The 16415-nt window shown below is 49.6% G+C and overlaps 1 protein-coding gene across 2 annotated transcripts; it reads left to right on the forward strand.

Annotated features, from left to right (window-relative positions):
- The first annotated feature begins 1557 nt into the window (after window positions 1–1557).
- On the forward strand, window positions 1558–14238 carry MAP6D1 (MAP6 domain containing 1). Of its 2 annotated transcripts, none has more exons than XM_068692920.1 (3): window positions 1558–2958; window positions 9748–9865; window positions 12145–14238. In XM_068692920.1, exons 1-3 carry the CDS (start codon window positions 2489–2491, stop codon window positions 12169–12171), a joined length of 615 nt encoding a protein of 204 aa, XP_068549021.1. In that variant the 5' UTR covers window positions 1558–2488; the 3' UTR covers window positions 12172–14238. The 2 variants fall into 2 exon arrangements, with proteins under 2 accessions (XP_068549021.1, XP_068549020.1); XM_068692919.1 differs by having other exon boundaries at window positions 1773–2958; window positions 12094–14238.
- The last annotated feature ends 2177 nt before the right edge of the window (window positions 14239–16415 follow it).

The raw sequence follows: 16415 nt of genomic DNA on the forward strand, positions 1-16415 counted from the left end.
CAGTGCCTGCATTTCTGCTGGATTCTCAGAGTTGCAGGGGCTCAGTGCTCCTGAAAAAAAGCACCCTGGAACAGCCAGAGATGTTCAGAAGACACTTTCAGGTTAGTTTTGTGGTTAGGGGGTTTCATGCCAGAATTTAGTTTACCTTAAGCTTAGGGTTAGCAGCATTCACCTTTCTAAGGTTAGTCAATATCTGAATTTTCCACGCAAATGTTAAATACTTTTAGGAGTTCCACAAGCAAGGTGGTGCAAAAGCATTCATGTGGCCAAGCACCAAGTTCCGTGTCACCTTGTACCTCAGCCTTCACACAGCACTACTTTTGTCTACCAAAGTTAAATGGTCTTCTCTGGACCAAAACAACTTTCAGACTGCAATAGGCAAGTCAGTACTCAGTTCAGGCAGATGAGGAATGGCCTGGAGTTAGAACAGCTCACTGCAGCAGATACCTCTCTGGCAAACAAATACTCTTCTTCCAAGACCTAGCATCAATATGTGCCAGCATCTCAGTATTCAGTCACATCTTTGAATGGCAAAGAAGTTACAAGAATGCAAGAGCACCACTATCACCAACAAAACCACAAACAATTAAAAAAAAAAAAAAAAAAGCACATGCTAGCACGGAAAGGCTTCTTTCCCCTTTTTCAAAGAGCCTATTATTGTATCTTTAGTCACAATGTGGTAATTACACAGATGCTTGGCAGAGACATCAGCTAGTGTTTGTGTTGGGGGGGGGAGAAATAGTTGTAAGTATAAAGTCATGGTTAAACATGAATAAGCACAATTGTTCACCTTTTCAAGGGTTTTAAGAAAGTAGTGCGTCCCTGCCATGTTTAAGGAATATTTTGCTCCAGAGTACTGATCAGATCTCCTGAAATTTCAGTTTAGCATTAGAACAGGCTGGCTGAGCTTTCAGTCCCCATCCCTGACAGTAAAAGCTGTTTTGCTTTATGATTTACAGGCTTGCCTTTGTCTTACTGTTGCAGTATCCTCCCCCCCACATGTTCCCCCTTTAATCATGATAAATCTCTTCTAAATGCAACCTACTTTTTAATCTCATCCAGCTCCTCCTGGTTTCCCTGTCCGAGATACCCCCTTGTGCTAACCTCATCCTACACACTGGCATGAGCAGCTACTCAAAGCCCTCCCCGATGCTGTAGGTGGGCTCTGAAATGTGCAGTGCCAGAGCAGTACTAGGAAGCGGCAGGCACAGTGACAGCAGAGACATCCCATTTATTCCTTGATGTATTTTGCTCAGTCAGGCCTAAGAACAAGGATCAGAGCACCATTTGTACTTTGCCAGTAATAACACAATCAAATGAATGTTCTGTCTTCGCCCAGACTGTGAAAACATTTTTCTTGACCAGGATAAAGTGTCTAAATGTTAAAAATAAATGGTATTTGGGAAAAATTACTACATAGAGCAGAACAGTTATAGAAAAAAATAAAGAGCACCAGAAAATTAAGTGGCTCCCCACTTAGAGTACCCTAAACTAGGGTACTGTCTGGAGTCTGGGGGCAACAAGTGAAACTGAGCGTCTGATATCCCACATATTTAGGCAGGATTTCTCCATGGGACCAAAATTTTTATCTTAAATTTCTGAATCTCCTTGCCCTGACACATATAAAAACAAGTAATTTAAACAGCTAGTAGCACCAGCAAGTGTCAAATCGTATGTTTTGGACAACATGATTATCTGTAATGGATGTTTATCCATCCAAATAGCTGTTTCACAGGGAGGCCGGGCACTCAAGGAGAGGTCTGGTCATAGCCCATAGCCAGGTCTGTCCTTCCTCACCAGAATCAGGTCCCAACATCACTTAAGTTCGAGGTGCTAATGCACCACAGGTTCAATGGTTTAGCTGAAGGAGAGCAGTAGATCTCAGCCTTCTGAGTTTCACTGCGCAATTACTTTGTTTTTTAGTTTTACCAGGTAACCACCCATCTGTAACTAGATTACTTTCTGAAATGAGGTACCCACTAGCTTTTAAATAGATGGTTTTCTGATAGGTGGAGTCTGCTTATGCCTCACTTTTACAGCTCCGTATTTCACAGCTCAGAGACCTGCCAGGAGATTCGGAGTCCTCCCTAACACACCGAACGGGGAATTGCGGAGGAGCATCATGGCCCGCAGCCACTTCTTACATAAGATGTCCAATTTCAAAAGCCAGATTTATCCCCAGCGTAATCCTGTGGGCGTCAGCGATCGGCACCGGGACCCTTTGGTTTGAGCCCCCAAAGAAAACCTGCAAGCTCCGGTCCCCAGCAAGCGCTGCCATCCGCGGATCGCGCCCGCAGCAGCACGCCCGAGGGGGGCTCGGCTTTGGGGCAGCAGGGAGCGCCTCCGAAGCGGAGCCGAGCCGCTCTGCCGGGGACTCGCACCGAGCCCCGGAGCGGGGAAGGGGCGGCGGGGGGGGGAGGACGGGAGGAGGAGGAGGAGGAGGAGGAGCTGCCGATGAGGACCGGAGCCGGCTGCGGGCGCCGCGGCCATGGCCTGGCCCTGCATCAGCCGGGTGTGCTGCCTGGCGCGCTTCTGGAGCCAGCTGGACAAGTCGGACCTCTCCGTGCCGCTCACCATCCACAACTACTCGGCCATCGACGAGCCCGACGAGGCGACCGGGGGACCCGAGAGCGGCGGCGCTTCCCCCCCGCCCCGGGGCTGCCGCCGCCCGCCCGCAGCCCCCCGCCCGCGGGCCGCCCCCGACCGGCCGGGGGGGCGCAAGAAGGGCCCTGCAGGGGAGCCCCCGGCGGCGGAGACTCAGTACCGCCGGGATTTCCGAGCCTGGCCGCTCCCGAGGCGGGCACCCTTCCCCTGGGGCGGCGGCAGGGCCGGGGCCGAGCCCCCCGCCGTGCCCGCGGCCGCCCCGAGCCGCGCCGCCTGCCCCCTGCCCGGCCCCGGCGGCCCCGAGCAGCTCCGGCCCCGCTCGCCTCCAGCCGGCGGCCACACCACGTCCTACAGGTAACGGGCGGTTCGGGGCGGGGGGCGCCGGCTTCCAGCGAGCCCCGGGGACTCAGCCCCGCCGCAGCCCCCCCGGTCTCCGAGCGAGCGGCGGGGCCGGGCGGGAGGTGCGGGGCTCGGGCTGCGGCTCCTCCGCACCGCCCGTCTCCTGGCGGGGCGCGGGGACCGTGATGTGCTGCGAGAGGGATTAAGGGAGGAATTCATCTCCTCCTAACAGAGCCACAAGTGTTCAGACGCTGGTTGTGCCTCGGGTAGCCGTGCAGCGCTTCTTTCCTCTGCTAATTGCGGTCTGTGACATTTCGCAGCGCGGTGCCCTGCAGGAGCGCAGCCCCGGTCCTGCGCCCCGGCACTCGCGGTCGGCACCGGCTGGAGAAGGCGCAGCCACTGCTCGCCCTGCCTCACCGCTGCTGCATCCCCCCGAGCGGTCACAGAGCTGGTCCTGAAGAGCACTTTGAGATTTCAAAGCAGTGCAGGAATTACCGTGTCAAGGAAGCCTTTCTAACGCACCAGCAGCCAGATTCAGCTTTCAGAAACGCAGCCGGCTCCAAATTGTTACTCAAACACCCCCCATGCAGAGCGCATCCGAGCCACAGCCTCCCTGCCCAGCCACTTTGCACGCCTTTCCTCCCCAGCTCGGCTATTCCTACCCAGGGCTCCCTATGTCATAAGAGGGGAAAGCCTGCAGATCGCAGGACAGCGTTGGCTGTGAGAGATACCAGGGAGCAAATCACAACAGAAATTGTACAAGAAGTAAGGCTTGCAGGTAGCCAAGGAACCCACCCCAGCAGAGCAGTGCAGGCTGAGGCACGAGCAGGGCAGCTGCCCCAGAGCAGGGCTCTCCATGAGCCACATTTAAGCTGCCTGCAGACAGGCCCTGTGCAAGTCAAACCACATTTGTCTTATTCCCAGTAATTCCCACAGTTTTGTTGAAGTACCACCTAGTGCAATACTGTAAGTGTAAGAAATCCCCATACCACTGACAACAACTGACTGCACCCTAGGTGCATCACAGGAACCAGAACCAACAGCAAGAGAGAAGCCCACAACAGCCTTGCAAGCTGTGAAAATATCTTCTCACGCATCATTGCTTTTTCTTTTTCAAGGGAGACTGAGCAGGAGGGGAGCACTTGGTGCCTGGCTGCTATTTGCCCATTTCCAGTTCCACTTGGGGCACGGCTGTCCACAGCACGTGCACTGTTTTCAGGCTGCACAACCACAAGGCCACCTTCACCAAGCACAGAGCAGGCCACTTTTCCAGGCCGCTTTTCCTCTGCACCTTGTTGTCTTCCAAAGGCAGCAGCATGGTGCGCAAACACTTACCTGCAGGCAGCAGCTGCACAGCGCTGTTCGGTGTTGGTGCTCTTCATCTTCCCCTCTGGTGAAGGCCAGAGGGACCCCCCTTGTGCACGCAGCAGCTCCTCAGTCACACTCAAAAAAATAAATAAAATAACATGGGGTGCAAAGGTGGAAAGCGCACACATTTTGGGGTGTGCCTTCATTTCCTTCTGAGGGAGGACCATGGTGTAAATTCCCCCTTTCCTGCTGTTGCTGTCTGTGGCTCCGGGCAGCCCTGAGGAGCAGGCTCTGGGTGTGGACCAGCTGTAGCCACTCAGGACAGGTGGCCGTTTGATTTATATGTGCTGCAGGTAGTTCAGCTGGGTCATCACAAGGGTGGGCAAAACAAGCCCCAGCTGGGTTTGTTTCATGTTAAAGAGATGAGCTCCTAAGGGAAGGACTGGTTTCAAAAGTGCAGAAAGTTGGCATTGGGACCTGGTCCACTCCAAGCTTTTAAGGGTGTTGGCATTTTTTTGTTTAATTCAGTAAGCTGATGGGGTTTTTGTGTTTGGGGTTCTTGTTTGATTATTTTTAATTTGTGGGTTTTGGTGGCATGTTTCTACAACCCCCCCGTGCACGTTTGTTCTCATGGAGCGTACAAGCGTAGCTGGGAATCCCCAGCACCATTCGGCATCGCGTGATCTGCTTTTGTGCATCAGTTCAGTCCTTCGGTGAGACTTTCCTTCTGTACATTCCTGCTCCATCTTTCTCTCTGCACTCTTTTTTTAAGCACAGAAGGAAACCCAGCTGCATACAAACCCAGCTGTTTCCTTGCACATGGTGCAGCCAGGCAGACTTATGTTTAGCAGAACATCAGTGACTAAGCCCAAAAGAGCAGTCCCATTCCTTGGGACTTTGGAGGAGTCTTTCCAGGGCCAAATGAAAGACAAATGTAGAGGGAGCATTGGAAAAATGCCTTCCTCTCTTTGAGGAGGCAAATTTTTAATTATGAACTAACAACTCAGCACAAAGGGTAGGAGAGCACATGGCAGCCCACTCTCCAGAACATTGCCCTGTGTCCTCGGGTCTCTGCGTGGATTTTATAGCTGGAGCTCTGCAGGTTCCGACTGAAGTCAAAGCCACACCGGGCTCCACAGGGGGAGCTCAGGCATGCAGACCAAGGTGGATTGATAGGAGCTGCACTTGAAAGGCTAAAATGGGATGTGCTCCAACTGCAAAAAGATCCTGGGAACTGCTGCAGAGGGTTGCAGTAGATTATTGCATCAGGAGGAGGCAGAAGGAACCACTGAGCCCCCCCCACCTCCTTTGGGGTCATGGAAGGGGCTCCTGGCATTCAGCAGTGAGGCACAGGTGCTATGTAATTCTGACACAGCAGAGACTTGAGTGCCATTAATTGTAGCACTAGGCCCTGGATGAGGGGCTTACCTATCTCTTTGCTTCAGAGGATGAGAAGCTGGTCCTATCAGCAACGCATCTCCAGCAGGTCCTGTTTGCTGGGCAGCACCCGTTTTTCCCTTGATAGAAGGCAATGGGACATGGGTATGACTGCTCTGCTGGAGCTGGTCCTAGTCCTGCTGAGAGGAGAGCCCTGGTTGAGGCTCAGCTGTACGTGTTTGAGTTACTCGGCTTCCCCTTCCGTAACCTGCCAGCCTTGGGAAAGCGTTTCAAATGCATCCAGAGCTGTGACTGTTTTGTCTCTTCCCCCAGCCGTCAGCTTTTCTTGGATTTGTGCTCAGGGAAGGGGGAGGACAGCTCTGAGTTTCTGCACACACGCCCAGTGCCAGCCCCCAGCAGCGTCTCATCGCTGAAGCTGGTGTTCCTGCACCATCAGTGGGTTGGGTGGGGGTGAGGGCTGAGAGCACCCGGCTTGTGCGTGGGTGTGGAGGCGCTGCAGCAAAGCAGCCCAAACTGGAGGCCTTGAAATCAGCAGGGCTTCCTGCTCACAGGGACTGAGCAATTCTGGTCTGGTGCTTTGAGGAAAAGAAAATGTGTGAAGCACTGGGGTTGCTCAGGGGTGAAGGCCTGGGGTGCCCTCATGAACGGTTTTGGAAACAGCAGGGTGGGAGATCCCTTGGTGAGCTGAGCTCCCACCTTCCTGTGCATGTGCTCAGCACTGTGACCACAGAGCAGGGATCTCCCCACCAGAGGAGATACCACAGAACGAGGGGGAACGATCCTTCTTCCGCCTTGCTACAGATGCAGTCTCAGAGCATGTCACTTTGCTGCCTGTACTGCCTGCCTGCCTTCGACTACTGCTCCCACAGAAGGCCAAGGTGAGCTGCAGTCACTGCTGCCCAGTGAAAAGCATTTTATTTCAGAGGTGCAGAAAGAAAAAAAATACCTGCACTGAAGTTCAGAGCACACGTGAGCTGGCAGGGTTAGGAGTACTGTGTGCAAGAAGCTTCATCCGTGATCCAGCAAGATATTTAAACACACGCTTATCCTTCATAATAGGAGTAAATCTTCTGTAATCAAGGCTTAATGTTATCTTTACATTCTTAAGCATCTTGCTGCTTGGGGAAATTAATACTGAAGCCCCGATTTTTATGGTACTTAAGAAGTAAGCTTGCTTGGTGCAGGCACTGGGATAGATCCAGAGAGATGTGCTCTGCAGAGCCTGGATGGGGGAAGGGGGACTGGGCCGTGGGAGGAGAGCACGAGGCGGGTGGAAAGGCGCAGGAGAAGCTGGCTGTGCTGCCAAGCAGGCTGCAGAACTGAAACGGGGAAGATTCAAAGCTGTTGCATAAAGTTCGGAGGAATTTCCTCCAGTCAAAGTGCACTCAAACCGACATTAGATGAAAAGGAGAAAGAAGGGGAAATGGGAAAAGGCAGAAACCAAGCCCCAAGGCCTGCCCTCAGCCCCCCTCCCACAGCTTTCCGCTAAGAGGACGGCAGCTGCCCATCCTCTCATCCCACCACAAGTGCTCCTTTCTTGGGGCTCTGTCTGGGAACACCTTTTAACACCTAGGGTAGCAGAACAGTCACTGTCCCAGTGCTGCTTTGAGCACCCCAAAATAAACTGAGAGCTGCTGTCTGGGGAGGAGGAAGAGGGGTAGTGCAGGAAGGATGAAGATGACCACCTCCAGCAGCAGGCAGTGGCTCACGTTCATCCCCAGCAGCAGCTGGCTGTCAGACCATGTGGGGTTCTCCCCAACTCCACATCATTCCTGTAATTCCCCCTCCCGTGACATTGTTCTCTTGCAAGTAACTGCAATTTATGGGATCTTGGACAAGGCACCTCCTGCATGTGGGTACCTCAGAAGCCATTCTGTCTCTCCAGGCTGTGAGGAGAACAACTTGGCTTCCGGCCAAAATGAAGGTCCTGCGATCCAAAATAACTGGGGTTGGGGGCCTGCCAAATCAGCAAATGATCTGCTGCAGAGCACTGAGCCAGAGCTGGCTGCACACAGTGGTTCCAGTTGTTCCCTGAAAGCTGGGGACACGCTCCCCTGCAGGGCAGTGCAGCAGGGGGGCCAGCTGTGGCAAGAATGAGTGGTTCAGAAGCGATGCCATCAGCATCCTTGGGGCTTTCTGGTGGATAGCAGGCTCAAGTGGCTGGGAACTGCTGGCATGTAATTGATGGCTTTGTACCATCTTGCTGGTAGTTTGCCCAGCCAGCATCTTCCCTCTGGCTGTACAGCAGAGCAGAGCTGGATTTAGCTCAGCATTCACACTTGTCTGGGATTCCCTGCTGAAAGGTTGCCTTCCTGGGGCACCACTTGGCCAAAATCACCTTTCTGCAGAGGTGCTTTCTTACCTGGAGGTGCTAAAGCCTCAGGGATTGCACCACTGCTACCAGGAGAACCATGCAGGCACTTACCTGCTGCCTGAGATAGCCTGAAAAGCCAGACGCTGAGAAGGCAAGAGGTGGCAGCTCAGAACAGCAGGAACAAACTGATTACATACAAGATTTGCAGGGCCTGGTTGTGCTTTCCCAGGAGTGGGAAGCTCTCCTGTAGGGCAACATCTGTCACTAACTCTGAGTGCATTTAAGAACTCCCCCTGCCAGTACACGAGCTGATGCCAGCCCCGACTGTGGGCTCCAGGAGGGCAGCGCAGGCAGGAAATGAATAGCAACAACTCTTCAGAATTAACTTTCTTAGTTTTCTAGGTTAGGTGTGCTCCAGGGTTGTACCCCACGTCTACACATCAACCAACAAGAAAGGCAGCATTTTAAGGTTGAAACTGCATTTAGAACTCAAGCACAATCCAGGCAGTGTGTATTCTAGCAATACATTAAAAAGATCAGAATCAAACTACACATGTTAAACTACTACCCCATACTTATATACTTTAAATAAGATTTTTTAAAGAGGAGTTTGCAGCCACTATCAAAATAGCAAATAGCACACGTGGGAAAAAAATGAAAATTAGAAGGGCTGTGGTCAAAGCTAGGCTCAGCATGTTACCAACAAAGCCGATTTTTCTAGCCTGGACATGGCTTAGGACTTGTGCCAGGGTCACGACTCAGGATCCTATCTACAACCATCAAGTGAAGTGCAGTTAAGTGCGGTTATTATCTGGGGTATACCAGCATATGAACATCAACTTGTCACAGCTTAGTTAGCCTCCTCTCCTTTTGCTACAGAAGCTGCCTAAACTGGTTGTCAGAGCTGCATATGCAGAGAGAGCAGACTTGGCCTGTTCTTCTCTGCAAGCACACAAGCCAGGTCAGCTGCCTGCTACTGCAGCATCTAAGAAGTCCTAACGAGGAAGGCATTAGTGAAGGCTGGCTGTGACGAGCCAAAAAGCAGAGGGAAGCTTCATGCTCTTCAGTGCTCTTAAAACATACGCCTCTTTCCAAACGTGCAGTCTCTGTACCCATTCCACAGATGCCACAGCTCCAATGATAAGGTACCCAAGCGCCTTATTCTCATTCATTATTGTGCAGAGTCAAAGCATTTGCCCCTGTTTGAAGGAAACCACTACCTGAAGCATCTGGCAAGCGTGATGTTGTCTCCCTTCAGATGCATTTCAGCCTACATTGCTACCGAAGTGCAATACAAAACACACTGGCAAACATTCCTGGTGTCAAGAGAGCTAAAGGAAGGCAACATCAGCAGGTGGCCTCCCTCTGTGCACACGCAGACGGCACTCCCGGATCCCCAAACCAAGGTGGTTTACACTGCAAGTGACCAATGAGTCAGTGAATGCTAGCAAGCAAAAAGTTACCCTGACATTTTCTTATTCAGGAAGAAAGCACCGAGCACCTCCAAGACACAGCACATACATGTGTTGCCAAGGATAAAAGAGAGAAGCCAGGGCAGCCAGGTAGACGGGTCTATGCCCTAATGCATCTTTCAGTTTGGGCTTTTTGAGGAAGTCAGGCCTCTAGGCTAAGTTCTTTTGTTCCCAGATTGCCTTATCTAAGTTCAATATCGTAAACTGATTGTAACCCGACTTGCCTTCTGGGTTTGCAACCACTCTGAGCAGAGGTACCCTGTGAGTATGTTGTGGTTTATAGGTTCTTTTGTCTTGACAATCTCATTTCAGGCAAGAGTATCGCCCTTGGACTGGAGCAAAACCATCCAAGCCTATAAAGACAAAGCAAGGCTTCATTATCCCAGAAGACCATTTTGTTCAAGAGACAAGTTACAAGGCAGATTTTAAGGTAAAAAACATTTTTTTTTTAAATCCCAAAGTCAGTTGGGCTAAAACCCAAGGTACGCATCAGGAACTCCTCATTTGTTACCGGTGTGGTGTGTGTAGAGTATCGCCGTGTCCTGTCTGACTGCGGCAACCCTTTGCTTTCAGAAAACCATGCTAGAGGAAGCAATACCATGTCGTAATTCAGCCCGAGACCAAGATTTTAAATTGCCTGAAAGCCAGGAAGTCCAGGAATTGCCATTCCCACAATTGGGTGTGTTGTGTAGATGTAGATATATTGCCTCACTCTGCGTAAGGCCCATTTCACATCCTCTGCTCTAGCTAGCAGCTGCTTGCCTGACACCGCCATGGAGAAGGGCGCTTCGCAGCCTGTGGCCAAAGGCAAGCACAGGCTGCAGCAAGTGGCTCAGGGAGCAGAGCCAGGGCTGAGCTCCCCAGCGCAGCGTGCGGTACCGTCAGACGGCAGCAGATCCTCCAGGGCCACATGTAAAAAGTAAATCTTTGCCTTGGAGGAGACGAGGAAGAAATGTTTAATCAGCAGACAGCAAAGTACCTCCTCCGCATAGGATTGCCGGCGTGCTGCTGCAACGAGGCACCCGATGGGTATATCCAGCTCCACTGAAAGTGGGACAGGCACCTCAGGCGAAAGAGAGAATTTGCAGAGCTCACCAAAGCTTCCTCCTCCCTCTGACGAGGCTGGGCTGCTCACTGAGCTGCAGCAACGAGGCCAGAAGGGTGGTTAACCCTTAAACCTTGTATTTTGGCCCTCGTATTTCAGGGTGTGTATTTTGGCCCTGGAGGGGCAAAAGACAGTGCCTTGGGCTCAGGCACCCTGAGACATGTGCCCCTGCAGGAGGAGAAGGGAAAAAGAGCTGAGGGGAGGGGAGGAGTGGGAGACACACATCAGGCAGTACTGCCCTGGGGTAGAACACGGCTGGCCAAGGGCACAGCACTGTGTGAAGACACGCTGCCCTCCTGTGCTTCCAACCTGGCGGGCAGGATCCAAAGGAGCTGCTCCTAGATGTACTCTCAGAGTCTTGCTCCCACTTCCCGAGGAAGGGAAAGAGGAAACTGGAATCCCAGACATCAAAACACAGCACCGAGGACACTGTGCCTTGGACCATGCAGAGGCCTTGGTTCTTGGAGCTTGTGGGTGCCACTGCAACCACTCTGGCACAGCCAGCACAGGCAAGGAACAGACAAGGTGCCAAAGAGACACCAGTTCAAACAGAAATGGGACTCGCCCTGGTTTACACATAGCCACTCAGACATTACCTCTTGCCTGAAGCCCATGGTTTCACTGGGCACATGAGCATCAGCTTTACATCGTGTTGTGACAGCTTGCCTGTAGGACTTAGACTGCAGGTTGTACCCTGCTGCTGAGCTGTGGACAAGTCATTTTGGACATTCCTCTTGCTCCTTAGCATGTCAGATGCATCCCCAGAGGGATGGAAAGCACAGAACAATGCAACAACAAACAGATCAATAGCTTTTTTCCTATACTTTTTCCCTGGGGCCTCACTCTTCTTTTTTGCTTGGATGGTGCTATCAAAACCCCAGTACCCAGCCAAGCTTCCCACCCCTGTTACGTTTTATGGCCAGATTCACTCAGTGTCCTGGGCTGAATGCACACCTAGGACCAGTCCTGTTTCAAATCTCTTGGGTTTTAACCATTAGGAAGGACACAAAGCACCCAGCTGTGCTTCAGTACAACCGACTTCATACATCAGTTCAACAGCTGCATATTGGGTGAAAATCTGACTCCACAGACATGAGAGTTCTGATCATTTCTGTTATCTCCGCATTTCTTTCAGAGCTGAGGAGTTTATATCCCTGCTAGAACTGTAGTTTCACAGACTAGCACAGCCAGTAGCCTCCCAGTTTTCTCCCTTTCTCTGCCAGGTACTCCAGGTCTGTGCTAGGTCTGCTCACAGCACAGTGGGGTTGTGGCTCCTTAGAGCACTGCAGTGGAGCACTTTGACAGAACCATGATGGCAGTCTCCAAAAAGCTAAGGGGCTGGACACACGTCACTAAAACTCCCCTCACTTTAATCCAGCACCAGTCCAGCATTGAATTTGTCATGATGCTAGTCGAGTACGTGTCAGGGGGGATTTGTGAAGAGGGCAGCTCTTTGTCTTGCAGAGATTGGCACAAGGCTCAAGACCCCTCAAGCTCTCTGGACAGTTGCACCATGTCATACTAATGTTTTTCTTCCCCCCTCACCCCACTAGATCCCAGAGGTGAAGACCAGGTTCTCCCCCAATCCTTCTGCTGTTTTCCAGGCACCATCACGGATCCTCAACGTATGAACCTGGACCTTTCTCACACCCAGGCAGCTTAAATGTGTTTCTGATGAGATGTACCACTATGCAATTTTCATGAGGAGTGTTAAGATCAAAGCTCCGATATTATCAAAAGCAGCTCTAGTGATTAGCGATGTGCACGCAGTTACTCTGAACACGCAAAGCGCTCAATTCAGAACTGGCAAAACACACTGCAAGGAACGACCTAGTTTTTCACAGCAGCGAGTTCATTGCTATGCCAGCTGGCATCACACTGGGAGATTGACTTTGGGCAGCAAAGAGTATTGTGGACAACATCCCTATGCCGAACTGCACAGGGCAGGAGGGCAAACAACCACAATAAGCAGGACAGATGATTAAAACCAAAACAAGTCTTCTTTAGTAGCACCCTATAAACAGGCCAGTAAAAGACAGGGAATGTCTGGCTGACTTCTCAGCTTCTTGAAGCTTTTTGGGAACTAGAAGACAAACCTCTCACACAGTCCTCAGATGGCATCACCAGAATTCACAGCATCAAAGTCTAAACTTCCAGGTTTGTTCTAGAAGCTGGAGGAAGCACAGGGGCAAGCCAGCATTCATGAACTTTGAATCCGGCATATGCAGTGACTTGGGGCTTTAAGGTTGGAAAGCTGGGTATTTGCAAAATTGGAGGGCTGGCGGCAGAGCAAGAGGGGACTGAACTTCTGAAAACAGCCCTGGCCATGCACCAGCTTGGTTCGGAGAGGATTGCATGGACACCGAGTCAGCTAAACACATACCAGGCTCCTGAGGATTTAAATATGCATGTAATTTGTATAGCTGTTGAGTGTAAATACTGTATATGGATTTTACCTAAAGCAATTTGTGATCCTTTAATGAAAAGGACATGCTAATAATTTTAATAAATGTTAACTCTTTGCATATGCAAGGTGGAAAATATTGCCTTGAAATTCCTAAATTACTGCCTGCATCTTGGTAATGCTAATGCTAGGAACAACCAGAAGTGAATGTTACTTATAAACTCTTAGAAATGTAACATAGAATGTAAGACATCCTTCATTTTTAAGATGAGCCATTTTAAGTGTCATTATTCTAAATCTGATTTATTTATTTATTTATTAACATCGGCATGGATTTAACTTTTGCTGAAGTACATGTGAGGTACAAGAAACCATTTTCTTTAGCCTTTGTTCATCCAGACTGTAGTGGGTTTACAGTTTTTTATCTCAAGGACTTATCCAATATAAGTAGTTTACTGCTTACTTTATGTTTTTACTGTTATTTTCTAATATAGAAAAGTCACAAAACTTTTACTTAATGTGTTTGAAACACACAAATGTGTTGGCCAGAATGAAAAGAAACTCCGCCGACTCTAACAATGATCAGATATTCATTCATTTGTAATGAAATGGACTTTTAACACAGGGGATTCTTTCTTAACCTCCTCTCTAGCTGAAGTCAATGACAAATTTAATGAACTTTGGGGACTCTGCAAACACATAACCATTGCTGAAAATTCCCATAAGAACAGTATTGAAAGTGTTGGCATGTGGATTACATCAGGAATTCATGCAGACATTGTCTTCTCACTGCATTATGTGAGAATTAATATTGCCACCTCTTGCTGGTTGTACCAGTAGGACCGAATGCAACCACAAGAACAGGCAACATCTGCAGCAAGCTGCGTTTGGTTGGACATGGGATGACACTTCTCCCACTCACTCTTGCTTTTGGACCCAGAGGAACGTACAGTAATACCAGTGCTTGCCAAAATCATTTTTCAGGAGACTCATTTTTCAAGGAATTAATTTGAAACATTCAAACCGTACTAAATGTTTTGCATGTTAGATGTTTATAAGAAAAAAAAAATCAATCTGCTTGATTAACCTCTTTATAATGTTTTTAACAGTTTTGTTCAAACAATTTCAGTCATTTCAATCCTGGGCTTTAACAGAAGAAAATAAAGTCTCTCCTCTTAATTCAGTGTATTTCTAAAAAAATCAACCCAGTTTTAAACAAACTGGAAATATAATGAGCTTGTATTTTATCAAATGGACTGGATTTAATTTAATAAATTAAAATGTATTTTGGCTATTGGTTCTTTCCCAGCATTTTTTTTTAATTGTAAAACATAACCCTTGGATATTCAACCTCAGCAGCGCAATTTGTCACTGCATTTCTTTCTCACAGCTGCACCTGCAGGACAGCAGGGCACACTGGACACCAGGAAGATCCCTGACTGCATTCCCAGCCATCAGCAGTCAATTCCTTATTCCTCAAGCTTATCTGCAGGTACAGCTCCCCGCGGTAACAATGGCTTGCAAAGCACATTTCAAGCTGTGACCTAAGTGCTGAGCTGAAAGCTGCAGAATTCATAATTACTTGTGGGATTTTTCCCAGACCTTTTCAAAGGGAAAGCAAGCTATTCAGCATGCAGTTCACCAACACAGGGAAAAGGGGGCTGAACCACTGACACTGATTTGCTGCGTTCCACTACCAGACACACCAAGGCTACACCTATTCTAGTGCAGATACCATGCTCTCAGGACTCCCTGTTCAGTGGTGCCCACAGCACGTGCCCGGTTAACAGAAATGGACAAGCAACACACTGTTTGACCTTAGTTTCACTCACACAGATCAGGGGAAAATGATATTAGCTTTCAATTTTAACATGGACCATAGCTTTGCAATTGTTCCTAAGAACATTTTATCGAGTAAGTAAGGAAGGTGCTGACTGTGCATCTAACTCCTGTCTACTGCAATGCCAGCTCCTCAAGTGATGCTTCAGGAGACTTCTGGAAGAAAGCCAAAGGCTCATGGTGCTGTTGCCTGACTTCAACTATCAGGAAGAACAGAAGGAAAACCAAGCAGGTACTTACCTCTGCAAGGGACAGAGCGATGCAACTGGCTGCTGACATCTGCAACACATCTGCTTTTCCACAGGAAGTGCCCACCTTAGCAAAATCAAAAGGTATCAGCCCAAGTTCCTCTGAAGAGGGCAGATCTACAGATTTTGCAGGCTCTAGGGAGTCACGATGCTGGGACATCTTCCAACATTGCTCTCACACTAACGTTTGTCTTCCCAGTTGCTTTAGGTTAACATACAAGTCTATCTTGTGTTTTCAAACTGCGAATCACACTGGAAATAGTGGTTATTGGATGCACAGAAAAACATCCTTTAAAAGGAAAGTCTTATACCTGAAGCTTTTTATTTACTACCTACAGCATGACACTGAACGTGCTTGTTTCGACTAGTCTTGCTGACAAGGGATAGCTAGCCTGTTGGGATGCTGAGAGCGATTTGTGCCTTGGTTATGCCAGGGAGCTGGGAACACCTGCACTTCTGCATGCTCAGGTGAAGCTCTGATGTGAAATACTGGATTACTCAGAAAAGTTCTCATCACTTGGACTTGGAAAGCTCACAAGCAGCACATTAATGATTTTTCTGTGCATAGCATGATTTCCTTTTATAAACTGTGCACTTCTCTTTGCATTGCATGAAATTTCTTGGGGCATGAAATATCAGATGTGAATTTTCTACCTCTGCCTTATTCATAGAGATCATCTCCGTACTGTCTGCCAATGTAATGCACAATCCTAAGGGCCAGTCTGCTTTACAGCAACTGACGGTTGGTACTGTTCACCCCAGAGAGGCTGTGTGCTTTCAGGGCAGAGGTGGCACAGAATGGACAGACGATCCCTTGCTCTGGGTGGTGCAGGCTCTCCTGTGCCAAGGACCTCATCTCCTTGAGCAGATGGTTCAGTTTCTTCTGGGCACCCCATTACAGGTCAGCCCGATGTTCTCAGGCCTTTGCCAGTGGGGAAGGACCAGAGCAGGATACACACATGCCTACGGATCAGAGCTGGTTAGCTGCTGCTTGACAGAGCCCCTTCTTGCTACAAGGGCTGGCTGGTGGAGCACGAGGAAAGCAGGATGAATGCACACCTGCGGGAGGAGCTCTACATGATTACATTTCCACTTTCCACGTTACCATTCTTTCGTGTAGGTTATGAACGCGAGGACAGGGCTGCCACGATGCACCAAGAGAGGCATCAGCTGGAGGATCCCAAAGGGGATTGGCGTCAAGGAGCCAGCCCACAGCACTTTGTCAGCCTCTGTCGGCCGGTCCTGGCTCTGGCAGTGCAAAAGCCTACACTCACACTGAGGAGGCCGCTTTTAAGGGATTTAGTACAAACAACAAGTTTTGCAGCATCCCGAAAGACAACTGAGTGTGAAGTCTACTCACAGTCAACCCCTGCAGTCTGAGGAA

Source organism: Anas acuta, chromosome 9 (genome assembly GCF_963932015.1).
Source record: "Anas acuta chromosome 9, bAnaAcu1.1, whole genome shotgun sequence".
Lineage (NCBI taxonomy): Eukaryota > Metazoa > Chordata > Aves > Anseriformes > Anatidae > Anas > Anas acuta.